General features: G+C 42.5%; 4 protein-coding genes across 5 annotated transcripts; all 4 read left to right on the top strand.

The window, feature by feature from the left end:
• Positions 1-2,677: 2,677 nt before the first annotated feature.
• LOC125004677 (target of Myb protein 1-like) lies at positions 2,678-10,142 on the top strand. 2 transcript variants are annotated; one of them, XM_047579492.1, is made up of 15 exons: positions 2,678-2,892; positions 5,154-5,238; positions 5,527-5,605; positions 5,820-5,969; positions 6,521-6,655; positions 6,738-6,881; positions 7,494-7,610; positions 8,281-8,414; positions 8,523-8,565; positions 8,704-8,839; positions 8,946-9,015; positions 9,206-9,281; positions 9,374-9,433; positions 9,527-9,569; positions 9,671-10,142. In XM_047579492.1, exons 1-15 carry the CDS (start codon positions 2,820-2,822, stop codon positions 9,823-9,825), a joined length of 1,500 nt encoding a protein of 499 aa, XP_047435448.1. In that variant the 5' UTR covers positions 2,678-2,819; the 3' UTR covers positions 9,826-10,142. The 2 variants fall into 2 exon arrangements, with proteins under 2 accessions (XP_047435448.1, XP_047435449.1); XM_047579493.1 differs by having other exon boundaries at positions 2,679-2,892; positions 8,949-9,015.
• A 149-nt stretch (positions 10,143-10,291) lies between these two features.
• LOC125004678 (noggin-like) lies at positions 10,292-12,684 on the top strand. The gene has a single exon (XM_047579494.1). The coding sequence runs from the start codon at positions 11,417-11,419 to the stop codon at positions 12,302-12,304; it is 888 nt and encodes a 295-aa protein (XP_047435450.1). The 5' UTR covers positions 10,292-11,416; the 3' UTR covers positions 12,305-12,684.
• Positions 12,685-13,634: 950 nt separating this feature from the next.
• Positions 13,635-19,412, top strand: get3 (guided entry of tail-anchored proteins factor 3, ATPase). Its single transcript, XM_047578605.1, has 7 exons — positions 13,635-13,803; positions 15,254-15,401; positions 16,431-16,579; positions 17,030-17,180; positions 17,271-17,378; positions 17,844-18,041; positions 18,129-19,412. The coding sequence occupies exons 1-7, from the start codon at positions 13,661-13,663 to the stop codon at positions 18,255-18,257; spliced, it is 1,026 nt and encodes a 341-aa protein (XP_047434561.1). The 5' UTR covers positions 13,635-13,660; the 3' UTR covers positions 18,258-19,412.
• A 140-nt stretch (positions 19,413-19,552) lies between these two features.
• LOC125004180 (bestrophin-2-like) lies at positions 19,553-25,810 on the top strand. Its single transcript, XM_047578604.1, has 10 exons — positions 19,553-20,284; positions 20,464-20,654; positions 20,739-20,833; positions 21,622-21,855; positions 22,370-22,524; positions 22,685-22,762; positions 23,130-23,282; positions 23,392-23,472; positions 23,569-23,723; positions 23,973-25,810. The coding sequence occupies exons 2-10, from the start codon at positions 20,503-20,505 to the stop codon at positions 24,721-24,723; spliced, it is 1,854 nt and encodes a 617-aa protein (XP_047434560.1). The 5' UTR covers positions 19,553-20,284; positions 20,464-20,502; the 3' UTR covers positions 24,724-25,810.
• The last annotated feature ends 887 nt before the right edge of the window (positions 25,811-26,697 follow it).

The raw sequence follows: 26,697 nt of genomic DNA, 5'->3' as shown, positions 1-26,697 counted from the left end.
GTAAAATGTGTTAGTAATATTTGAGGATAATAGGAGGGATAATAGTTCAAGCAAACATAAACAAGTATTGTATATGGGTTAATTGGTGGCCTATGTTTCTGATTTTAGCACAAACTTGAGTACTTATTTTAAAAGAGAAAACAATATATATGAAATTGCTGGTATGCTAGTGGTACCACCACTTTTGTAGAAAATTACATTCTAATTCTAAAAAATCTCAAAAATATTTACACCTGCAGCTTTTCAGATGTGAGGATTTGATGCTTTTCAATTTACCAGTCACTCACCGCATCTATTGGCTTATTAAAAGAGACTGAAAGGACGATAATGACATGATAAGAATTCAGATACAGTTTTGTATAAAACAGTTGCAGGGATGCCTTGGTGGCAAAAGAGGCTACAACCGTGACACATTCATCATATCAGTCTACTGCTTCTCTTCAAATCAAACCTAAAGACTGAGATACACATGGACAAAATTGACCTATTGGCGCTATATTTTGGGGGAGAATATTGTTTGTCTGTGGCTTTCAGGATGCCACTGTTGTTTTAGGAAAGCGTCCGTTCCTCCTGGCGTCTGATACATAATTAAACTGTGAACAGTCTTTTTTTCCACTCACTTTTACTTTCAGTCTCACTGTGCCTTGTAATGCAGACTACATTTTGAACACTACGTGGTGCTGTTGTGTCTTCTTGTGTCTCCTTTGCCAGTGTCACTCAGGTTTTCTTTTCTTTTTCTTTTTTAAATCTACCTGTGCTCTAGTCTCAGACCGGTTATGGAAATTTAACAATGTAACCACAATAGGCATTCATCTACCCCTCATATGCATGTTATTCATACTGATATCCTCTTCTGCATATAGAAACTGATATTTCTCATTGGTTTTATCCCCCTCCAGCGTAAGACCACATGAACTATGAGAAGACGAGGTGTTAATTTTGTCACCTTTTTGTCAAGAAGTAACACCACAGCCTGGAACAGATTTGACGCAAGCTAAAGGCATGTCTCTGTGCAACTGAGAGTAATGGTAACTGAAAAAGGGAGCAAAGAGAGTTAAATGTCATTTGGTTTAAGAGGGAATGGTCTGACGCCGTGAGCCACGTCAAAACTGACTAAAAGGCTCTAAATCAGATCTCAGATGTATAGCTAAATGAGAAACTAGGGGGAACATTCAAACTGATTAGAAATAACATGAAATTATTACTACAGTGATCTTTGACCCGAAGAGAAATAGTTCTTCAGAAACTTAAACAAATAACTCTACAATGTTTCACAATTTTATGTGGCTCCACCCTCTCAAACGATATATTATTATAATAATATATATGGTATATTGTATCTTCATTTCATTATAAAGACAGATGGCTGGTTAATTTACTGCATTTACATTTATCTTTCACAAATGTCTCCATTAATCTTAAAAAAACAACAACAACAGAAAAACCATCCCAAGACAAAAATCTGCCCATATTTCAATGAAGACACTCCCTCTTTTCTCAGTTTTTTAAAGGCTGATCAAACTCTGTGCAGTAGAACAAACAGGACACAGGTAACTTTCCACCACTCTCTTCTTGAAAGTGAAGACAATGGGAAAGGATCACATATTTATTGGGTAACAGCTACAGTATTAACAGTAGCTGCACTGGAGCTGCTGCACTGTAAATTTTATAGAATTCAGTGGCCCACCTCGCTTTCTGTGCAGCGTCCGCAGACATTGTGGAGAAAGCAGTGAGGATGTGTTCAGTGTAGCTCCATCCTGCTGAGAAGATTTAAACTGTCCCAGTTCTGCCCACTAGCTGATGCAGGCGCTGCTCTCTTTCCGCACCATCTCTGCTCCCAAAGATATATACGAGACGATGTTTCACTACACTTCAATAAGGTAAGATTAAGATTAATATAGAATAAGGTAGACAAGAGAAATTATACAAAAGAGTAAACATGTTATGGTACAAAAAATATTTCATCAGGTTCAAGTAGCTGAGTGTGATGGTTGGAGTGTTCATTGGTGTCCAGGCCATGTTGATGATTGAATGAAAGAGAATAATCTTTTAATTAAACTACCTGATCTGGGTCACGTGGTGATATAGTGACATGAAAAGAGTGCACTTTGCACAATTCCAGACCATCACAACTGTTATAATACTGGAATCATGTATTAAAAGAAAATGTATTTTAATAAATGAAGTGAACGGAAATAAGTGAGAGAGTATAACTATGGCTGAATTTATGGTTAATGGTTTATTTGAATGTAATTGTTGTCGAGCGGAGGACGCTACATGAAATGAAGTTAATAAATTAGTATTAATTTAGTAATTAAGTAGTACTTTAACTAAGTTAAGTCTCTTTTATAGATGTCCACTAACTCGTTATGACCTGTTTAGGTTGTGTTTGAAATGTAACCCCTTTATGCTGAGGGAGCATATCACTTTTTCATTTCCAGTTTTGCAGAACTGGTCAGCTGTCAGCACTTTTGCTTAAGTTAAAGTGAAAATGAAAGACAATTTAAGTTAACTGCCTTTTATTCGTCTTGATTTATGGTATAATACCGTACTCTAAAAGTTATTAGATAGCCTATCTACAAAATATCCTACAGTGTGTTTGTGTGTGTGTGCGCGCGTGCGCGCGCGCGCGTGCTTGTGTGTGTGACTGTTGCTTCCTGGCTCCGTATGCTTTCACGTGACCTCAGGAGCCAGTGCGCTTCTGAAGCAGCGGTGGAGACGCTGAAAGCAAAAGGAAACACGGCGGTGTTGAAGCTGAACGGCCGATCGACAGTCCATTTAAATTTAAACTCTTGACTGAACCAGTGTAGTTTTCCATAATGTTCTCACTCGGGGAAACAATGGAGTTTCTCATAGGAAACCCCTTTTCAAGCCCCGTAGGTCAGAGAATCGGTAAGTCGCTTTGCTTTTAAGAGTTGTGCTCCGTTGGATAAATAAGTCGTTACCTGTTAAACTTGAGCCTCATTGAAATGTTTCCGATTTTTTAATACGCACAGTGACTGTGGTGTTTAAGAAGCGCAATGATGCATTTAAATCTGATGTTGGTGTTTTAAATGGTCAAAGATGTGAAAGAAAAATAAGTCCAAAGACGCGGATGGAGGCGGGGCCTGTGTTGCCAGGCTTCAACGTGATTGGTTGCAGGAAGTTGGACTGACAACTCTTTTAGCGAGTTAGAAAACCACCAAGTGTTTCTTCTTACTTCCTCAATCATTGACGCGTTTGTCAGACTGAAGTTTCACACGTTGTGGATAAGGATCTTCTTCTTCTTCAAATTTCGTCATGTTGCACAACTTATAAAGTGACAGGTTTTCCCTTTTGAGTGATACCCTCTTTATTTAAACCACTGACAAATCGCAAATCCCACACAAATGCCTCGAGTCCAGCTGCTGATGCCTGGGAGGATGTACATGGGTGCATTTGAAAATGTCCCACGCCCATTTCAAGCTTTCCTTCCTCTTATCTCATCCTCTCACTTTTTCGCACATAAATGTCAGCCACTTGTGAGGCCGGCAGAGCAGAAGCAGCTGACAGTCACATGAAGTGAAGGGAGCTGGGGAAGGCGAGTGGGAGGGTTTAGAGATGTGTGGGGAGCATTGGTGGAAAGGAATGAAGGAGATTTAGGGATTTGTGTGTAGTCTGTGAAGGGAAGGACAGAGTGCAAAGAAAGCTGGCTTTGATTGCAGTTGTGAGGAAACAGTGTGTTGGAGTTGGAAACCTATTTTGGAACCGGCTTATTTACTACAAACAATGAGTTCCTGAAACTCTCTTGAGAAGGATAATCTTACTATTATATTCAATATTTATTTTCTCTGTGCTTTCTCCATGCTCCTATGACTGGCTTAAAGTGGGTGCGACCTTGTTTGGAAAAAGGTGATGACAGGCACCTATGAGTGAGAACCATTGTTTGACAGCAGTTACAGTTGTTTAGTTGCTCTCCTCCTGTTTTTAAGAGGAAATTATGTGGTTTAATGAGAGTTTAAAGGACGAAAATGCCTAATTTAAGATGTTGTCACACTGAATTGTCGTTAGTGTAGCGCAAGTTATTCTGAATTCACATTTTTATATCAAGAGTGGCTCACGTGACCACATGTAAAGTCCAGGTTGCATCGTTTGATGAGCTCACCAAGGATTATCACCTTTCTCTACAGCTTCCAAGAAGTGCACGTTGTTTCTGGTTTTAGATCTCTCTGCCACAACAGGCAGCTCTTTTCATCGAAAAGGTCCAGAAGTCAGAGCTAACACAGTTAGCGCAGAGCTTGAGAACACAGAGGAACATTTATCAGCTGAAAAAGAACCATTTGCTCAGGAAGTTGGTGAAGACCAAACCAGAGATAAAAAGGTCAAGAGGTTTTCGTTGTCATTTCTACCGTGGAGAGCAGATGTAACAGAAAGCACAATGAAACGATGTTACTCCAGGGTCCTACACACAACCAAGATAGGACAACACAGAACAAAGACATCTCTACATAAAGTGCAGAGTGCAATGAGTGCAGATCGAACAAAGACACAAAAGATGAGGCGGGACAGTACAGTGCAGTTCAATGAGCTAGATAGTGCTGTATGGTAATGATCACCAACAGGACAGTAAGGAGGGTTATAATAAACACGGTGACCATGAAGCATAACAGGAAAGTGATCTTTGTACTCAACCAGATACACTGTAAGTTAACATGTTTATCTTGTTTATTTGAGAGGTGATAGTGCTTTACTGATTAAACAGTCTGCAGCATTAGCTGCTTGGTTATCACCAGTGTTTAAGTCACATAGAGAAAGTCTGGGATTAACATCTCAGCTGTGTTGCTGCAGACATGTAGAGACACACAAGCTCAGTTATAAATGCATACAATGGCGTATTTCCTGTGTAAACCTGTGAACATCTTTATTATCTAAAGATAGCCCATGAATATATATGTTCTTGGTATATCTGCATATATCTTGTTTATTGTCCTCCTTTCTTGTATTTTCATGTAATGTTTTTCTAATATGTTCCATGACAAATAAACAAAAAGACGAGCTAAAAAATGTATTGTGTTACTTCCTATTATCATGGTAATATCGTCATTTTAGTTGAGAGTCTTCCGGTTACTGTGAAGTTTTTGCGCATCCGTATTTCTGCATTAATTCTGATTTCCTCTGATTTACCTCCCTGACAGAGCGAGCGACCAACGGCTCTCTACAGTCGGAGGACTGGGGGCTCAACATGGAGATATGCGACATAATCAACGAGACGGACGAGGGGTAGGGAGTCTTTAGCTGTGTTTGTCTCCAGTAGAGCTCATTGTCCGGCCCTGATCTGTCTTTAGCTTTCTTAATCTCTCAAGATTCAAGTTTTCCAGGTCAAGTAGCCTCAAGCTATATCCTTAGAGTGACTTTATTTCTTGTAGTCAGGACAAGTGAATGTAACCACCTTCATTAATACCTCGCCACACTTTATCTTTGCTTGTGAAAAACGATTGCCTATTTCAATTCTAAAACATCAAGCTGGATGAACAAACATTGTCTGATGTAAAGTTGTTTTTCCCTCAGGCCCAAAGATGCGGTCAAAGCTATTAAGAAGAGAATAGTAGGAAACAGGAACTTCAGAGAGATTATGTTGGCTCTCACTGTGAGTAATCATCTGTTGACGATATGTTTATATTATACTTGTTCTGATCCTTGTCCTGGTTGGCTGGTGACCCAGAGGAGACGGCTTTACTGTTTATTTAACTGCTTGCTCAAGCAGTTAAGTAAAGATTCAAAGTCTTGGTGGATGTATCGATGGCATGAAAGAAAAGTTTCATTCTGGTGCATTCGTTTTTACATTTTGTTGGTATTTTTAGGTTCTCGAGGCCTGCGTGAAGAACTGTGGCCACCGCTTCCATGTCCTGGTTGCCTCACAGGACTTTGTAGAAGGGGTTTTGGTTCGTTCCATTCTACCTAAAAACAATCCTCCCACTGTCCTCCATGATAGAGTCCTTAGCCTCATACAGGTATGTGTGTAAGGCTTTATCTTATCAGCCTGGTATTTGACTAAAAATGTGACAAATCAGCACATTCACAATCACTTTTTTCCTAGAACCCCAGGGGACATCTTAAAATAGTTTATTAAGAAAAGCAACAATTATTCACATGGGGAATAGTGAACTTTTACTCACGGCATTGCAGCATTTTTCCCTTGGCTCTTTCAGTTCGTTTGCCCTCAATTGAAATTTTTTCAGATTCAGATTTTCTTTGTTGTGTTTTCTTCACTTTTGTTATGAGAGAATTTTGAAGGGGGTTGAAATCCCACGGCCCGCAAGTTCAGCTCTGTTATGTCTGTGGATATGCACAACAATGGTATCTTTAATGTTTAATAGCTCCATACCTGCCTGTGCTACGTGGTCAAAGCCACTAGTGTGTATTCGTTAGACCAGAAGGAATGATAACATTAGATAAAGTCATAGCCGTGGGACAGTTCCTCTCTGTTCTCTCTCCACATCCTGCAATCTGTGTAGCTGAATACAAAGTGTCACTTGTCACATGTTCTACTTTTCATCTTCAGTCATGGGCTGATGCATTTCGCAGCTCCCCCTCCCTGTCGGGGGTGGTGTGTGTATACGATGATCTGAGGAGGCGAGGTCTGGAGTTCCCCATGACAGACCTCGATGCTTTGTCGCCCATTCACACTCCAAACAGGGTGAGGCCGCTGCTACTCTAAATATGATCCTAAATCAATTGCATATGAGAACTACAGTGTATCTGTCTGACAAACCTTGCAGAGCATCCCAGAAAATGGGACTTCGGAGACGGCCCCTGCTAACGCACAGCAGTCCCAGCCACAAGCTCCTTCCAGAGCGCCGAGCCAGAATCACTCTCCTCCAGTGCAGCCCAGCGAAGGACCAGTCTCACTCTCTGCAGAACAGGTGCAACTGCATAAAGAATGTGAAACTCATGAAAAAATGACGAGATAGATCTGATAACTAAAACCGTCTCTAAACTGAGATGGACTCTGCGAAGAGTAAACTTTGCCACTGCAACTCAGTATCACAAAATCGGGTTCATGTTAGTCAGTACTGTAAAAAAATGTGTACATAAATTACTTATATATTTATTTTTTTGTTGTTTTATCTTTATCTCATGCAAAACATTTTATATTTATTTCTGTACAATTGTCGATACATTAATTCAAAATGAATTAACTAGTTAACTTATACTGTATTCATTTTTACCTGTTTATTTAAAAGGGACGTAAAGTTAATGTCGCCATGTGAATCATATTTTAAGCTTGAAGTTCATTTGCATCTGTGATGTGCAAAGTAACTGATAACATTGTCGATAGTTTCAAATCCCTGCATCATAACTGTTAATGGTTACCAGTTCCCTTTGTCCTGTTCCTGCTGTGATGAGTAAAGTAAAACTGGGCTGTAACTGCAGTGCAGGTGCTACACACGGCTGCTGTGGTGATGGTGAATGTCGCCTTCGCCTATTACTACGAAACGGAGCTAATTGTGTAACAACTTTGTTTTTTGATCCAGGAACAGAAGCTGAGAAATGAGCTGGCACTGGTGAAGGGGAACCTCACAGTGATGTCTGAAATGCTGAATGAGATAACACCTGGACAGAGCCAGCCAGACGACACAGAGCTGCTACAGGTGTGTGTGTGTGTGGGTGTGTGTGTGTCTTACTTATCCACTATACACGGTCCACGGTGGAACAAAAAAGCACCGGTTTCGCAAAGCAAAGTGACTGTTGCATGATTCAGCAGCTGAACGATGCAAACTAGTGAGTTCATTGCTCGTGGTCATTGCTCAGGATGTTAAAACAAAGGGAGTTGTTCGTGTTTTCTGGAAGACATCTCATCTAAGTGGCTTCTTCTCAAATACTTTTGGGGAGTTTAGGTTTTAATTTATTATCATGTGTCGACAGGTGTCCTAATCTGTACACTTTTGCTAGTTAGAAGTGAGTATGTGGTCACTATCTGCACCAATCGCCATGGTCGTTTAGAGCTGAAGAAGCCCCTTGAAAGACTTCACAAAACACCTGAAAACTACCGACAATGTTCATTTATCAATGTTGTAAATATAGTATTAATAATTTTTATATTTTATATGGATAGAAATAGTCCTTAGTATAGTCTTTCATATAATGTGTAATTACATCAATTTATGACGCTTTCTCTTTAGGGTCACATGTGTTGTAGGAAATCAGTCATAGATGTGTATGAAACGGGAAGAAGAAGAAGAAGCAGTTTAAAAAATGTTTATTATTGGGTGTCACTCTTGGTGAGAATAAATTGTCTGTTTTCTTTCTCCGCCCGAGCAGCAGCTCTTCTCGACGTGTAAGAGCATGCAGACTCGAGTGGTGGAGCTCATCCCACAGCTGCAGGAGGAGGGCTTCATTGAAGAGCTGCTTGTGGTCAACGATGACCTCAACAACGCCTTCATCCGCTATGAGAGGTGTGTTGCAGCCAGGCTTTGTGGTTTGGAGTTTCTTATTTAGGCGGTGTTGAAGTCATCTTGAAGTTAGCATGTTGCGCTAAACACTGTGTTGGGGTTGTGTTTCAGATTCGACCGGCTGAACAAGGCACAAATCACAAACACACAACAGGTAAATAAACATTTTTCTCTGTTGTTTAAAATAATGCACTGAATCCATTAAACTGTGAGATACAGAGGTGTTTGTCCTCCCTTTACGTTCACACTAGTTAGATGGGACACTTACTGCATTGTGCACTTACTTATGCAGAGCTCAACTACAAACTCGAGCCTCGCTGACCTCAACCCAGAGCCTTCGACCGTCAGACAACCTGCCGTCATCACGACATCCAGCCAGTCAACACACACCACCACCAGTGCCAATCAGCAACACTCAGCAAATCAAAGTGAGCGACTTCACAACACACAATCTGTTACATCCTGTGACCTCAGTCTTGTTTTTGTAGTTCCTTCATTTCTGGTACAAATTAGAGCATCCGTATTTTGATGTTGCAGAAGAAGAAGAGGAGTTTGACATGTTTGCCCAAACCAGAGGCAGCTCCCTGGCTGATCAGAGGAAAAGGTAAAATATATAGATAAAAATATACTTAAAGACAAATATAACCACAGTGGATTAAGATTATTTAGTTAAGAATCGCATGCATTAAAGTTGCACCACAATAACTAAAGTTGATAATGATTAATGATTAAGGTGTGATTGACTTGAGTCCAGCTCTTCAGTATGTGCATGTCTCTGCTGTGTGTGTGTCCAGTGTCAAGTATGAGGACCCTGGAGCTGTCGAAGGCCTCGCGGGGGCTCTGGACACAAGGTTGCAGGTCACAGCAGGGGTGAGTATTAAACAATAGTGTGTCTGTGGTATCAAAGCACAAAAGACACAAAAGAGTCATCCTGTTTCTGATTTCATGACATTTTCTCTTAGACGGCAGCAGCGAAAAACTCTCCGCAAAACGACATTGACAAGTGGTTAACTTGTGATCTGGTGAGAGAACGCCTGTGTGCTTCATGTGATGTAAAGTCAGCAAGATGTGTGGGTAGAAGTGTAACATAATCTTTACTCTTTGTGTTTGAAAAGCCTGAAGAACAGTCTTCGGTTTGTGAGGGAGTGTCCAGCGAAGGTATGTTGCATTGGTTGTACGCTACCATTGATGATTACGTGCACCGAGAACCATGACACATGTACCGTAACAAACTATCTTGGTTCACGTGTCCTTTTCAGAGTTTGATAAGTTTCTGGAGGATCGTGCGAAGGCGGCAGACAACAACAGCAGCCAGAAGATTTGCAATGTGCCCTCCTCCACGCCCAGACATCCGCCGCCGCCGCAGTCTACGCGGAAAGAGGACAAGTCACATGACCAGCTTTTTTCACTTTGAGTGTGGGAACAAACAATAGGAACGGGTGGAGGTCGTTATGATCTTATCATCTTATGAAATATAGCTACAAACACACACACACACTGATCCCAGTCAGGTTAAAACCTGACACTACAGAACTGCTGCATTATCAATCATTTCCATGCTTTATGTGACTGTATTTAAGAGGTGTCTTATTATTACGATATTGATGTAGACAGAATTAAGATACGAACAAGTGAACAAATATGTTTGATATTACGCTGTCATGTGCCTTTTGACCCAAAGAGCTGATTTTGTGTAGATGAGAATAAATGGGGCATCATCCCTTAAACACATTTCCTGTTTAAAATGTTCTGTTATCTGACATAAAAGACGAGACTGAAGTCATTCCAAGTTCATTCCAAAGTAAGTGCTCCTCTTAAGATTACAAACTAGGCCATCTGTTCAGAATCGTTTCCAATCAATGTGATGAGACTTTTGTTTGAAAGAAATCTGGAATTTGTCACAGTCTGATCTTCACAACACATCTTTGTGGAAGTGTATGAAGGCACAGACAAAGGAACTTTTTGAGGACTCCAGCAAAAGAGTTGTTGATCATCATGCTGGAAAAGATTACAAAATCGTCTTTTATGACTTTGGAATCCACTAATCCACAGCCACGCTGATTGGAGACAAAGAAACGATGCAAAACATGGGGGTGGTAGTGTTCTTACGACGACTTGCTATCATCGACGGACCAGTGATTTCTGAACTCTCACCAGTGTAACTATAAAGGACATCTGTCTGGGATCTGAATCTTAAGAGAAACTGGGTCACACAGCAAGACAACGCCCTCAAACACACAAATTATTCTTCACTAGAATGGTTCGGGAAGAAATCTGGTGACAGGACCTGAAGCAAGCGGTTTATGTGGGGAAACCCACCGTCTCAGATCTGAAGCAGCTCTGTACCAAGGAATTAAGTAAAATTCTTCCAAACTGCTATAAATGACTAATCAGAAGTTACAGGAAACCTAATTGTTGTAATTTCTGCACAAGAGACACTGAAAATAACTCATTCATTTATTTACTCTCAACTGTCAAGATATAACTCAGATGTACAATATTTCTGTTTCATTTGTTTGATTGGGTTGTCTTTGGCTACTTTCAGGACTTGTGGCACTGTATTATAATCCATATATTGTAATATATACACACACACACACACACACACACACACACATATATACATATATATATTAGCAATGGCCATACAGTTTGTGTACAGCAAAACATTGTCAACAACCCATTTAACAAACAATTCAGGTGATGAATGTGTCACATTAAACTGAACTAAAGCAGATTTGTCCAGGATTTTTTATTTTTTATTTTTTGCCTCAGCGAGCTAGCCAAAACATCAGAGGCCACGTTCAAAACCGTGTTGTTTGTGTGATAAGGCACTATATTCAGCCTGTTTTTGTGGAAGAGCTCAAGGATGTCTGGTGCTGGGTACATGGAGTTCCCTCAAAGCCCCCAAACGAGAACCTAACCTAACCTTACTGAACGGTTGAAAAGGAAGACCGAAGCAACAATTTGTCATTCTTCTGAGCTGCCACACAGACCTGCTCACCATGTGCAGACTATTTAATTGCGGGCTCTGGATTTCCGTGTCTTTACTCCTGTGTGGACCTGTGGCCTTTACCTCTGACATGTCAACACAAAATCTGCTTCCGAATGCGACTGTTGTCAAAAACCAGGAGGACAAAGAGTGGGATTCACCATTTCTTCAGCTGAGAGCCAGTCTGCCATCCTACTTGCAGCCAATCCGACCATACACACTTGTGACACACGCTGAAGATTACCACCACATGCCAAAACCAAGACATTGTCGCCCTTCTCGACTCCAGCGCCTCCTGGGATCCTCATTTGACCCGTTCTGGATGTCCATTGATGAACCAGCTGAGGTCTCCCAGGGAAGTCAACCTTTGCTGAGAGATGGAGATTCTCTGCGTGCCAAGTCAGACAACTATAACCCCTTCAAAGAGAAATTTAACCTGAGCTCTTCCCCAGAGCTGAGAGAGGCTACGGCAAACCATCGGCATAAGCTGGAGGAGGAAGCCGCAGAGCTAGACCTCAGTCCTCTACCCTCAGATGTCGCGAGTTCAGTCAGAGGCTGGTTAGTGCGCTCTGCAGTCTGCGCGTTACATCATCGATGGGTAGATCTGGGCCCAACTTTCTGGCCACGTTGGTTGCGGCAGACTGACTGTGAAAAACCAGATGGAAAGCGAAGTTGCTCCTTTCCCAGAGGGATGGAGTGTGTGCGAGCGCAGACAACACAACTAAAGATTCTTGCCTGGCACTGCATGGAAATGAGAGACGGAGGCGACCGGTCCACCAGCGCTGACGGCGAAATGTCTGACGGCGGCACAGAGATGGAGAGAGGGGATGCAAAGATGAGCTGTTTATGGAGACAGGTGCCCTATCATGTGGTCACCGCATGTATGTGTTCATGTAAATGAATATTTTTCCCAAACTGACCTTAGATTTTCTGTCATTTTCTAAAGCCAAGTTTGTATGTATAAATTTTTACCCCATGTTTTTAGATTAGTAAGGCCTAAAGACCCATGTACACATTCTTATGCTACATTTCAGGATGGGAAATTTGTGAATTGGGGTGTTTCCGTAATTGTGTACTGTTTCCTGTCGTTATAACAGCTCCTGCTCTTCTGTTTTCTTTTCTTTTAACTTTCTTATTTTGCAGTTAGTACGCTGCTGTTCTTGTCTTAAAGTGTGCTAAAACTAAATGTTAAAGAACGATGTTTTGTCTGTCTAAAATGGCAATGAATAAGCAATGAATTATGTGTAATGAAGAAAAAAAGTGTGATATTCCCATAAAAAAACTTCCTCCATAATAAAGTCTGAAAAAAATTTAAGCATTTGTGTGTCTTAAATCTTCATTGTTCAGTTGCTTGTGATTGTAAATATATAACAGTGATTGCATACTTATTTAACCAGTTTGTTTTTTGCCAGCTACAGTTTTTAGCTGTTAGCTGTTTTAATAGCTCATCATATGATAACGGAAGAAGCCTCATTACTGCTATGTTTTGTAAAGTATAAACCTGGCTTATAATGGAAACGTGATTGTTTGAGGGTAGACTGATATAGATGGTAGCACACTTCAGATCATTACCACTGAAACCAAAGAGACGGTGGATTTCCTGAGGGACAGGATCCACCTGCAGCCTGTAACCATAAACAGGGAGTGTGTAGAGGTTCTTCAGACCCGTAAGTACCTGGGTCTACAGCCGCATCACAAACTGAACTGGTCAGCTAACATAGACTCAGTATACAAAAACGATCTGAGCCGTCTCTATTTCCTCAGGAGACTAAGATTGTTTAATATTCGCTGGAAGCTGAGGGACATGTCCTACCAGACTATCGTTCTCAGTGCCCTCTTCTACACTGTGGTGTGCTGGAGAGGCAGCACTAAGAAGCACACCTCAAGGTCAAACTTATACAGAAGGCAGGCTCTGTGGTAGGGGAAGAGCTGGAGTCCCTGACATCGGTGGCAGAGACAATCAACTGGACTTTATTATTATTATTATTATTATTATTATTATTATGTATTCTATGTGATATAGCAGCCGGACACTGAATTTCCCTTGATAAATGAAGTAACTATCTATCTATATATCAAACGATACAGATAATGTTTAACTTCTTTGGATTTGTTAAATTCCAAACTATGCACAGACGTGATGTTTAGTTGTAAACATGTTTAGACGTCGTTTAAGCCAAAGTTCCGAGGCGTGGTGAACGCAGCAGTGCTGTTACGTCTCACCTGGGCTGTACGTCATCGACTGTACACAGACAAGATGGCAGCTTCACTAGAAGACGAATTCGAAGATGCGCCTGATGTGGAGCCATTAGAGCCGACTCTGAAGAATATCATCGAGCAGAAATCTTTGAAATGGATTTTTGTGGGTGGGAAGGGTGGCGTCGGTAAAACGACGTGTAGGTAAGCTGTGTGGAAATGTTCATTTGCGCCCCCTGGTAATGACTCGGTCTTCGTCGCAAGCTAACATTGCTAGCTTCGATTAGCTGTTACCGTTAGTGGATCATTGCCATCAAATAAATGAAGTGGACTACATGTCCTTACCGACAAGCAAAGATACATGTCTGTCTTAACTCGTGCTAACATTAGCGTGTCGCTACTGTCCCACGTTTAGTCCGTCAGATAATGGTTAAGCGTCAGTTTGCCGGTAGTTGAATGCTGTTAATAAGCACAGTCACGAGCTAACGTTAGCCAGCTGACACATGGGGTCATGCCTGTCTAATCTGGACCGATATTCACAGTGTATGGAGAAAAAAAAGTTTGGACAACCTCCTCTAGTTTACGCGAGAACTCTGTCTGTATTTCTTATAGCTTAGCATTAGTTTATAGCTAAGCTAACTGACTAGCATTAGTTGGAAAGTCCTCTAAATACTGTTACTATAGTGATGATAACTCTATTACTCGAGATATTGTTACAATGTAAATGACATTAATATATCGTAAATAGAAATTACTACTATTTTTTGGAGTCTTACTGGAAAATGGACACCTATTTTAAAATGGTACGTTAAATAATGTTTTTGGAAGATTTTCATGCTCATAAAGGTTTAAGAATCAAAGCTTTGTACAACTTATCAGGATTCATGCAGCCTGACTGCAACAACCAATAAGCCTTCAGTTAAAATTAATTCAATTCACTTCTATTTATGTAGCGTCAATAACAATACCAATTGTCTCAAGATTTTACAAAATCTGCCCTAAACCCTCCAGAGCAAGGCTGAAGGTGATCTGCCTAAGGTCAGCCAGGTAGAGGCAGAAAAGAGAGAAGAAACAGCAGGAGAAACAAGATAAACATACATCTGCCATAGATACATGATGGTATAAATACAAAATATAGCTGATGACGCTACAGGACAGTTGACATAAAGATGTTTCACATGACAACAGCGTATTAACCTGCCCCCACATGTAAACACTGCCACTGTACTTACCAGCATATTCGCAGCCAGTCACTGATGGTCAATCTCGGGAAAAGCTTTTATTCAAGAAATACTTCAGGAAATACTTATTTTGACTCTTTTGTATGCACACAGTGTGGGTCTAACATGGGGCTAGAGTAATAACTGGAGATAGTTCATAGAAAGTAGTGCATTCAGCACAAAAGCAGATATTATCTACTTCACTAGAGAAAGAATAAACGGGTCTCATCTGTTTGGTCCTATATGTTCTAGTTCTAGGAAAGTGTCTATTTATGTACTCCTTAATTCAGTTCTTGCAGCGTTTATGATCGACCTTTAAAGACATCCCCTGTCAAACTGTTCAGGTGAAATATGATTGTGGCCAATTGATAAGAGCAGCCTTACTTTCTGCTTCAATACAAACATGTCTTTTCTCTTATGTGTCATCTTCCTAGCTGTAGTCTGGCTGTTCAGCTAGCTGCTGTCCGGGAGAGTGTCCTCATCATCTCTACTGATCCTGCCCATAACATCTCTGATGCTTTTGACCAAAAGTTCTCAAAGGTGCCTACTAAGGTCAAAGGCTATGACAACCTCTTTGCGATGGTAAGTTCCATCAGATTAATTCACTGCACAACCTGGCAAACTTGGAGGGAAGGGAGTAAATGTAAATTAATATGTACAAGTGTGGTGGTGGAGCACTGGAATTTGAAAACTGGAGGAAGGTTTTGGAAATCACAGGTTTTAATGCGTAGCTGTGACTACTGGGCTAAGTGGACAGTTGATTCAAAAGCTGTTTCATGGACAGATGTGGGATGTATCATTATTATTATTTCTTTATCATTTAAGCAGACGCAAGTCTGGAATTCACTTAAAGTGTGGCATTTATGTTTGGAAACTGTTTCGTACAAAGGAGCTCACAGTGCAAGGGAAACATGTATCTGCAGGCTGCTAAAACACACATACAATGTGGGGGATTTACATTAACAACATTAAAAGAACGTAATGAGAAATAAATGTGACCCTACATGATGCAGTGGTGGATGATCTCAGGGTCTTTTCTGCGGAAAAGAAAAAAAATAGTTCATATCATCCAGACAAGTGAAGAACCTTCTCTGGGAAGTAGACTTATCATAATCTAAGTTTGCATTCACAAGACCAAATATGGAGGAGTCACCACTAGGTCCAAACCACTCATAAATCTAAAGGATAGACCAGATTAGAGTTTCTCTAAAACCGTTTTAATAATATGCCCAATAATGAGTAATAATGAGTAATAAGTATAGAAAAGGCTTGTGTGATGCATATATGGTGTCTAGTGGCACCGGATAACACAAAAACATGAGTTGTGTTCAAAAATATATGGGCTACTTTTCTTCTTTGCAGCATTTCAAAAGTTTTCTACAGTTTTGCTAAAACCACCGAGACAAAGAGCTTCATTTATGCTTGTTTTTGAACAAAAACTTATTGCATGAGGTCACTGTGTGCTCAGTGTCATGGGGGGAGTCTGTTTCACATGTGAGTCTCATGAGCACCGTTGTGTAACACTGAATCGCTGGAGGGTGTAAAGACATTGGCACATCATTTGTAGTGTGTAGTTTTTTTCATTGTCTATGTACGTTTGTGTGAATGCAGGAGATTGACCCGAGCCTGGGCGTCGCAGAGCTTCCTGATGAGTTCTTTGAGGAAGACAACATGCTCAGCATGGGCAAAAAGATGATGCAGGAGGCCATGAGTGCTTTCCCTGGTATCGATGAGGCCATGAGCTATGCAGAGGTCATGAGGTAATGAGTGTTAATCCGTTTATTTGAGGCCAATCAAATGTAATAACGTGTCATGGCAAATTCCTTTTAATTATACAGCAAGACATTGTTGTTTTGAATGAAGTTCAGCTTCAAAGTCGTGCTAGACGGTTATCTGCATTTACTACTGATATAAAGTGAGCAGGGAGCTTTCTGAGCTCCTGAGACACTGATAAGAGTAACACTAACCTGAATAATGTCCCTGCCAGGTTCATTAAAACATTTTTCTTTTTAAAAGGGTGATAACTGCGATTAATCACATCAGTTTCATAGTTAACCTGAGTTAGTTAACTATGAACATCATGTTATTAATCACAATGAAATATTTTCATCTGTTGACACCCCTAGTTTCTACATTTACTACCTTGAGTTTTTCTAGAAGGAGTAGTGCATGTTGTACTAAGTGAGCTCTTTTATCTACCTTTACCTCAGGTTAGTGAAAGGAATGAACTTCTCCGTGGTGGTCTTTGACACAGCCCCTACCGGCCACACACTGCGACTGCTCAACTTCCCCACCATCGTGGAGAGAGGTCTGGGTCGCCTCATGCAGATCAAGAACCAGATCAGCCCCTTCATCTCTCAGGTGAGGAGGGACAGACACATCCGCATAGATCATTAACTATGATTGAAGCCCTTAAATGTAGTCTCACTGTTTTTCTTTCCTTGTTGTCAGATGTGTAACATGCTCGGTCTGGGTGACATGAACGCAGACCAACTGGCCTCCAAGCTCGAGGAAACCCTGCCAGTGATACGCTCAGTCAGCGAGCAGTTCAAAGATCCTGTAAGTGAATCATGTATCGCAGCTAAAGCTGATTTACTTTGCACTGTCCTCGATCCTCGAGCTGCATACCACCACTCTGTAGCTCTGCATTCGCTTTCGTTTCCCACATGAATGTCGCTAATAACAGTAAAGACTATAATGGGTTTGACTTTTTTTTATTGATACTAAAAATAATGTGACGCAAATGTCTCTATACACATCAGCCCCTATACTGTGTATAGAAACTGTGTATAGGGGCTGACTCACTACACCAGTACTGAACCCTAATATTCAGTCTGTTTTACTAGAACTTCCTGTATTTTGTGGCTACTCTATTCCCATTGCATCTTTTTCTTTTGTAATGACAGTTGCATCATACTGATTGCTCCTGTGTTGTTGTGGGTAAAAAAGTGTGAATCATACCTTCACCTACCTTGAGCTATTCATGTGTGTGTTTTAACTCTCCACTTTCCTTGCACCCATCAGGAACAGACCACCTTCATCTGCGTGTGCATCGCTGAGTTCCTGTCACTCTACGAAACGGAGCGGTTGATCCAGGAACTGGCCAAGTGCCGCATCGACACACACAACATCATTGTCAACCAGCTGGTTTTCCCTGATGCGGAGAGGCCGTGTAAAATGTGTGAAGCCCGCCATAAAATCCAGTCCAAATATTTAGATCAGGTACGTGTCAGAAGAATACAGTTGTGTTACTGAAACCACCGTGTGTTTAGTATTTGTAGTTAAATCTCTTCTGTCTTCGCGCTCCAGATGGAGGACCTTTATGAAGATTTCCACATAGTCAAACTACCGCTGCTGCCCCACGAAGTTCGAGGTGCCGACAAGGTCAACACGTTCTCTAAGCAACTTCTGGAACCGTACAAACCCCCAAACAAGTGATCTCCCTCCCTGCAGGACCTCCTCCTCCTCTTCTCCCCTCTCCGTATTGACAACACCTGCAACCTGAACTCACCTGTTCTGAGATCCCTCCTCCACAAAACTAGCCTCAAACCCCACAGCAGTAGCCTCAAGACAATACACTTGGCCCTCAACCCGGCATCTAAAGCAGAGCACTGATCCAGCAAGACACGCACAGAAGGGGAGCTGAGGACAATGCAAACACACGTGTACAAAATGCTGAGCGGGTGATGAGGGAGTACGTATGTGTGCTGCCTTGTTTTCACTTCACCTTCTCCATATCCTCTGTGGCAGTTGTACTATTCCTACTTAAAGCATTTAATGTTTTCTCAACAACAACAAAAAAAAAACAACTCCTTTTCCTCTACCCCCACAGTGTCCAGCCTAGTTTTAAAAACAAAATGTATTCCAGGATAAAAAAAAAAAAGAAGATGGTTGATGTTTTCTCCTTGTTTATTCTCTGTGAATTTGATGTCTGTTCCCCAGTTGGACTTTAAACAAATGTCGCATCATCTCTCAGCGCACATCTGAAATTTCCATCCATTTCTTTTCCCGATTCTTGGTGGGACAGCAGGGCAGTGGAAAAACGACACTTTAAAATAAAAAGTCAAATGGTGTCTGGTCTTAAGTAGTTTTTGTTCCTGACCAAGACCATCATTGTTATTGCTATCTATTAAACTCAAGCAGTCTCAAGTGTCGGCTTGTTTACAGTGTAAATGCAGTCAGCTAAAGGAGAGGGTGTCATGGAGGTTTTGACACAACTCAGACGGGGACTTTAATATCCACATGTGGTTCATAAAATTCATCCAACACTGTTTTCTGTCAAACATTCTGAGTCTGTTATGTTTACGTAAGATTTAGAAACACTATTGAACGACATTAGTAGCCTTATGACTTGTTAATTATAACATTAAAATGAATGTTGCTTGCTTATGTGTTTTACAAATGAGTTGTGAGTAGCCTCATCCCAGTGAGTGATTACTGGTGTGGCTTTGCAACGGGAATATCGAGGAGAAGCAGAAGCATCGTCTCCCTTATGTGTCGCTGAATGCCTCCGGTTCAGTTCAGTTAGAATCTGTTTTCTATAGACTTTCTTTAAATTATACTGCGAGTGTTAATTAAAACAAACTTGCCTCAGCTGGCAGCCTTTTCGTGGTCATTCTTTTCATCGTCGTCCTGCAGGTCAATCAGTCTGTTAATTGGAGTGGATTGGAGCGCGAGTTCATGCGCGCACTGGCGCACAGAGACGACCAGCGTGCACACAGGCTGCCTCTGAACAACACGAAGCCTCAGTTAACCTCCAACGAAGGAGCACAGAACAATCCTCCCACTGAAGCTGGTGAAAAAATGAGGGGAAGGAAATGACCGGCACAAAATATTCACTGTCCTAATGAGAGCCACAGGCACTTGGTACGTCGCCTTTAGCCGCGCTTGATGAAAAAGCCAGTGTGATTAAGTGAGATTATAAAATCACGCAGATTTTTACCTACTCCTAGATTGGTAACATTTATAAAGTATTTCCAACTGGTAGTAATTACAAACCTGCAAATGGCAGTCTTCTTATCACTTAACACGAGAGTTTTCCATGGTCCACTTGCTCCAGTTTCATAATTCTATGTACTGTACTCTGCGGCCCTGTGCGCTCCTTGTGCCCCGGCGCTGCGGCCTGTCGCTTATGGTCCATCACCGATCCGCGCTCTCCCGGTCGGGGGCCGCACTAACGAGCTCCTCCTCCTCGTTTTGGGGATTTACCCCGGGGCGCGATGACCACTGGACGCACAGAGGAGGCACCGAGGATTACTGCCATGCAGCCCACTGAGCCTCGAGTTAACGGAACCGACGCCAGGGGATATCAGAGTTATGTGATCGCTGAAAAGACACCACCGGCGAGCAGAGAGCAAGGCACAGGAGACGACAGTTCTGCGAGAAAATATGAATTCCCTTCTCCACCGGCGCCAATTACGCACGGAGATGCGCTGAAACATTCAGGAAGGAGATCATTACTGAAGGTGAGGAGATGCAGCCTCATTGACAAAATACAGTAGTTGTGACCAGAGAGATGTTTCTTGTGATGATTTTGTCAGTTATACAAAATACTGACATCTGTACATGGCTTCTGACCCGACTGAACTAGTTATTAGACGTTTGTTTAAACTTTTTTTGTTTCTGACAAATTCCGTCCACTCAGCTGGTTCATTCTGAGGACGTGTAAACAGCCTGTCACTCAATGACCGTCACCTACACGGCCAGAGTTGCAAACGCCCGATTCTGTGGCTTCTCCAAACTGCTCCTGGCCTGGAAAGGGAGCATCTACAAGGTGCTGTACAAGGAGTTCCTGGCTTTCTTTGCCATGTACACAGCCATCAGCATCACTTACAGGTGAGACAGAACGATCTGCCACAGAAAAGAGATATCCATCGCTGGTTGGGTTCATGAATCAAAGGATGCTTTCTGCCTCTTTAGATTTTTCCTCTACGATGACCAGAAGAGGTATTTTGAAAAGCTGGCTATTTATTGCAACCACTATGCCAGTCTCATCCCCATGTCCTTTGTGCTGGGTAAGCTTTGATGGAGTGTAATTCATTTTTTGTTTGTTTGTTTGTTTTTTCTAAATGCACACCCAAAAGATATACTTAGATGTTTCTGTTTTATTTTCAGCACAAGACTGAGTAACTTCTTATGGTTTTCACATCCTCTGCTCATATTCACCATCGACAGATTAGTCCCACTTAGAGGCAATGGGTGACCCTGCAATGGGCTGTGTTTATGCAATACACTGTATCTGTGCTGAAGAGAATGGCGACATTGTTATATAACAAGTACAATAGTGATTGTGTGACTTTTACTGGTGTTAGATGTAATTGATAATAGAACACAGAATGCATTTAAAATATATTTTAAACCAGGGGTCTTCAATGTTTTTCAGGCCTAATGGAGCCATTAAGTAGGGACCCCCTACCTATGATATGTGTTCTATATTAAACTCATGCTATTTATAAGTATACATTATTATTATCATTCTGCATTCACTATTAAGCTATCCTTTATCCCTTTACTAAAATATAACCCCCTAGTGGTCGTGGACCTCCTGTTGAAGACCTATGATTTAAACCATATTTGTATTTCAACACACATTTTTTTTAAATTACACAAACAGGCTGATGTGACATTCCGTGGTATTTCATTGAATGAAATGTGATTTCATTTTACTTCCTTTTTATTTTTCTTTATGCATGAGTGTCAAGTTAGGACCCAGGATTGTGTCACATTTAGTTCCTCTTTGCAAGTCTAGCTCGTGTCCGCTGAATTGAGCTCCTCCATCTCTCCACTCTCTGCTGCCCTTCAGGTTTCTACGTGACCCTGGTGGTGAACCGCTGGTGGAACCAGTACACCAGCATCCCGCTCCCTGACAGGCTCATGTGCGTCCTGTCCGGGGGGCTCCAGGGGAGCGATGAGCGAGGCCGCCTGCTGAGGCGCACCATGATGCGCTACGCCAGTCTGTCGGCCCTGCTCATCCTCCGCTCCGTCAGCACCGCCGTCTTCAAACGGTTCCCCACCATGGACCACGTGGTGGAGGCTGGTAAGAAGGACAGGGGTGGTGATGGTTAACACTTCGCCAGCACGCCCCGCTTTGCTTTCCATGCAAACACACAGTAGATCCCACTTCAACCAGTGCACCTCACACCTACAATAATTAGCAGTGAGCTGTGTAAGTTTGAGTGACTTCTCTCACGCTGTAGTCAGAGGGCGACCTGTCGTGTTGCAGATGGAGTGATGTGATCAGTCATACTCACGTCATGAGTGTGTGTTGTTTACTTTCCGTACGTTCTCTACACCAGTGAGAGCAGAGGAAATCACAAGGACAGGCACATCCTGAAATGAAGTGGTGATAAAAAAAGGGACATGTCATGAGTCTCTCGACCAGATCATAAGGCGCTGTTGTAGCAATCCATGCTGTTTTCTGAAGTGAACACATTGCAGCTTTCCCTGGAAAGCCTGATATCCACTATGAAATTACTAGTGAGAGTCAGAGATGTCAGCAGTGTGTCTTAGTCTTCCCAGAGCCGTGAAACTTTGCTCCGCTGTTTGCGCAGGATTCATGTCGAGAGAGGAACGAAAGAAGTTTGAGAGTCTCCACTCTCCTTATAACAAATACTGGATCCCCTGCGTTTGGTTCACCAACCTGGCGGCTGTGGCTCGCTGCGAGGGCAGAATCAAAGACGATCACACACTCAAGCTGCTGCTGGAGGTGCAGCATTACAAGCACACACACACACACACACACACACACACACACACACACACACACACACACACACCTGTGCACTGGTGATGTTGAAACAGAGTCCTCAGAGATTCATCATGAGTGTTCACACAGATATAAAGTCTCTCTGTTTCTCTGAGAACAGGAGCTGAACTCGTTCAGAGGGAAGTGCAGCATGCTGTTTCATTACGATATGATCAGTGTGCCTCTGGTGTACACTCAGGTGAGTGCTGTCTTTTACATGAACTTCAGTCCTCTTTAATTAAACTTTATGCACATTATGTACTCGTTTGCTATGAGTAAAAACCAGTGTGTATGAATCCTTCACTGAGGTCAGTGATTCATTGGAGAAAATCACAGTGTACCACAGAGTGACACAGCAGCTTTAGATTATTAGACAGAAGAAAATACAACAATCTGCATACACACTGATCAGTCACAACATTATGACCACTGACAGTCAGTAACATTCACCATCTTGTGACAGTTCACTGTTCTGTTGGGAAATGTTTGGACCTGTCTTTCCTTACTTACTTTGTAAAACACTGACTGTTAAGCGTGAAACATGGCCGCCCCTGTCTGTCCCTCAGGTGGTGACTTTGGCCGTGTACAGTTTTTTCCTGGTGTGTCTAATCGGTCGACAGTTCCTGGACCCCGGTCAGGGTTACCCAGGTCACGACCTGGACCTCTATGTGCCCATCTTCACCCTGCTGCAGTTCTTCTTCTACGCAGGTTGGCTCAAGGTCAGAACTTGGCATTTGATCTCTTTTGATGGCGATTTTAAGGGTAAAAGCACCGCCGATGCTTTCGGTAGTTTCTGTAGCTTGTTTAATGGTTTGGTTTGTCATGAAGGTGGCAGAGCAGCTGATCAACCCCTTCGGAGAGGACGACGACGACTTTGAGACCAACTGGCTGATTGACCGGAACTTCCAGGTTCCTTAACACTGACTCTTTTGTTGATTTTGTTTCTTACGCAGGAACTTTTATGCTTTTTTGACATGAAGTTCCATTTGTGTCTTCGATCTGCAGGTTTCTATGATGGCGGTTGACGAGATGTACGGAGATCTGCCGATGATGGAGAGAGACCGTTACTGGAATGACTCCAATCCTAGGCCGCCTTACACCGCAGCCACTCTGTTTGTCCTGCGTAAACCCTCCTTCCAGGGGTCCACTTTTGACATGGCGTGAGTTTCTGTGCTCTACCTTCTCATTCTAAATGACACCAAGTTGGAATCCCCCCCTCACAGGGTGGGAAAATGTAGGCGGTGAAAACGAAAGCATTCTATCTTGTCAAGTTGTGTGAAGTAGTCAAGGCTGAGAAAAGTGAAAAAGTTGTTCCCCAGATGAGTCGTGGAGAAACACCAAACACAACAATTAAAGTGTGGTTATTTTCAGGAACATGAAATGTAAATGAGTATGCCATCATTTGACAGGATCCCTAAGGAGGAGATGCACTTCCAGCCTCTGGAGAACATTGCTGAGAACTTGGAGGAGTCGGGCACACGTCACCCGAACATGGCGCTCTTCAACCGCCTCCTTAATGCAGCCCCGTCCCCAACTGAGCTGATGGGAGGGGCCCTCCGCCGGACGTCAGCGCATCTTCAGAGGCTGCGTCACTTCCCGAGCATTGACCAGTGCACTAGTGATGATGATGATGACGAGGACAGCTGTAAAATAGGTAAAGGGGGGTCTCTGCCGTCAGGACTGGGGCAGGACACCCAGAGCACCGTGTGCAGTTTTAGGGAGGAGAAAAGTGCCAGGACGCCTCTGCTGGAAATTCAGTTTGGGGAGGAGGAGGTGGCCAAGAACGCAAATGAAGAGCTGAGTGGAGCGGAGGGGAAGAGTGATGACGAGAGGGAGAAATCAGAGAAGGAGGAGACCTGTGGAGCTCCAGTGTCGCTGCTTCCTCCCCCGCCTCATTCCTCCAGAGAACGGTCCAGTCGACCAGTTTCTGCCATTCCCATCACCTCCCATCACCCCTCCGCTTTCCTGTTTTCTCCGGCTGCGCACTCCAGTCTGGAGCACTGCAGCTCCCAGCCAGCAATCAGCCACAACAGAGCCGTGCCCACCATCCCCAGACCTCCCTGCGGTGGAAAAAAAATGTCCTTCCTCACTGTGCCGTCTTACAACGAACCTCAGCGTTTCCGCAGTGTGAGCATGGGGTCGGAGCTCACAGGGTCTTAGGTGGACAGTGGGTCGAGATGTTCCCAACATTTGACCGTTGACTGTTTAATTTGTTCCTGATGCTTGAGTCACTGTAAGTTATCAGGAGTGGAGTTAGAAGAGGAACTTCCAGATTCTCTCTGAGTCAGCAGCACCCATGTGGCCACACAACATAATGAGACTCCTTGATTTTGTTATAGAAACCGGTGTACAGTCAAAGTTCAAGAGTTTCAAAGATCAAAATGGAGAAGTGTTAGGATGAAAGAATGCGTTTACTGAATGAGTCAGACGACATCCGTTTAATCTGTATTTTATTCTTCACATTAATTACAGATTTGATATTTAGTGTAGCTTAACATGGACATTGGAAGATACTGATATTAATTAAAACGAGACCAGGAAAAATCTGTAAGGTGTCTCAATTTACATTTCACCTAGGAAATTATTCACTAATTGCCAGTCACCTTGTTTTATTACAGTATTACTGCTCCAAATCTGTAAAACCATTTAGCATTAAGCAAGGTTTGCATAAAATCTGCTAAAAAAAAATTACAGAATTCATTAATTTGTTAAATAATGTTTTTTTCTTACATGACACATTTGATAGTGATATATAGTGCGTATTTTCGACCACTTTATTCAAACCTATTTGCAGTTTCAAACATTTACATTCATTGTTTTGCTTTTGTTCCTCCTGGACATTGTATCTTATCTGTGCAAAGTCATTTTTAAATATGATACAATAAAAAATGAACCAAGACAGTTACAACAGACAGAACAGTAAGCTCTGAAGTTAAAGGGGTTTTTACACCGAGATGCCAGATGTCCATCCAGTACCAACAGCGACCACAAGGTGGTGATAGCGGCAAACCCAAAGCTGCACATGCAGTGACAAGCTCAGTCACCGACTAAATAAATAAATAAATAAATAAATAAATAATTCTCAGCTTCTTCCACATTCTTGATTTCCATTCTGCCCATGAGTGGGCTGGGCTGTTTCCTGCAAACGAGGGCTCCTACCTGGGCACCAGCTTAGGGTGGACCATCCTCCTGGCCTGGGAGGACTGTCTCTGCCTAGCCAGGAAAGACTGAGGCGGGCCTGTAGCAGCGGAGGTCTCGAAAGGACTGTGCTGCTGCAAGAGGCAACAACAACTTTCAGCTGGTTCTGCAAACACTGCGATACGTCAGTTTCTAGGCGAGTTAATCAAAACTGACTGTGCGGTAATTCCTACCACACCTGCTAACACAAACAGTAAAAGCACCAACTGCTGCTACGAATTTCACCAGCGTTTCGATCGAGCCAAACGACCTCGTAGGTGCCTTGGTTGTTTGAACACAGTGAACACAGTCTTGGTCAGAATAATTGCATGTAACTGAGTGTATCTGTGAGGACTGTTCAGTACATTTCCAGTGTTCTCACGTGTCGGAAGGATGCCAACTCGTTTGGCCTGTCCCACTCCCAATCAGAGATATGACAAAAACAAATACTGTTTTATTTGCGCTCGTGGGCTCGTGTTTGATTCACAGCAGCGGTCTGTGGGTGTTTCGTTCCCACAGAGCTTTTAAACTTTCGCACGCATCTGATAACTGATAACAGTAATATAACCAAGTGAAAGTTAGAAGGCGTCTCTATGTTGATGCTCTCACCATGCTTTGCCAGGCCTTCAGGATCAGTTCTTCTTCTTGTTCCAGCCTGGATTCTGATTTTTCGCTCCGAGGGTCCTGCAGCCGAGGGACATTTTGCAAAGTCTTGAATTCACCCAAAATGAGATGTCAAGACAAGATATAGAGGCCACAAGTAACTCACGTCTGAGGAAGCTGCCTCCGTGGCCCCACACAGGCTGTCCTCTTTGTTGCTGGTCATTGGTTTGATTTGAGCAAAACGCAGGCAAGTCCAAGCAGAATTCCATGGAAGAACATTTGTGTGACTGATTAACTTGTACAGCAACAGCCCCGTGACCTGCCCCCGTCCCGTCCGTCCGTAGCTCAGAGATG

This window comes from Mugil cephalus, chromosome 2 (assembly GCF_022458985.1).
Source record: "Mugil cephalus isolate CIBA_MC_2020 chromosome 2, CIBA_Mcephalus_1.1, whole genome shotgun sequence".
Lineage (NCBI taxonomy): Eukaryota > Metazoa > Chordata > Actinopteri > Mugiliformes > Mugilidae > Mugil > Mugil cephalus.
The sequence above is the reverse complement of the archived record's forward strand: the minus strand, read 5'-3'. Positions and strand labels throughout refer to the sequence as shown.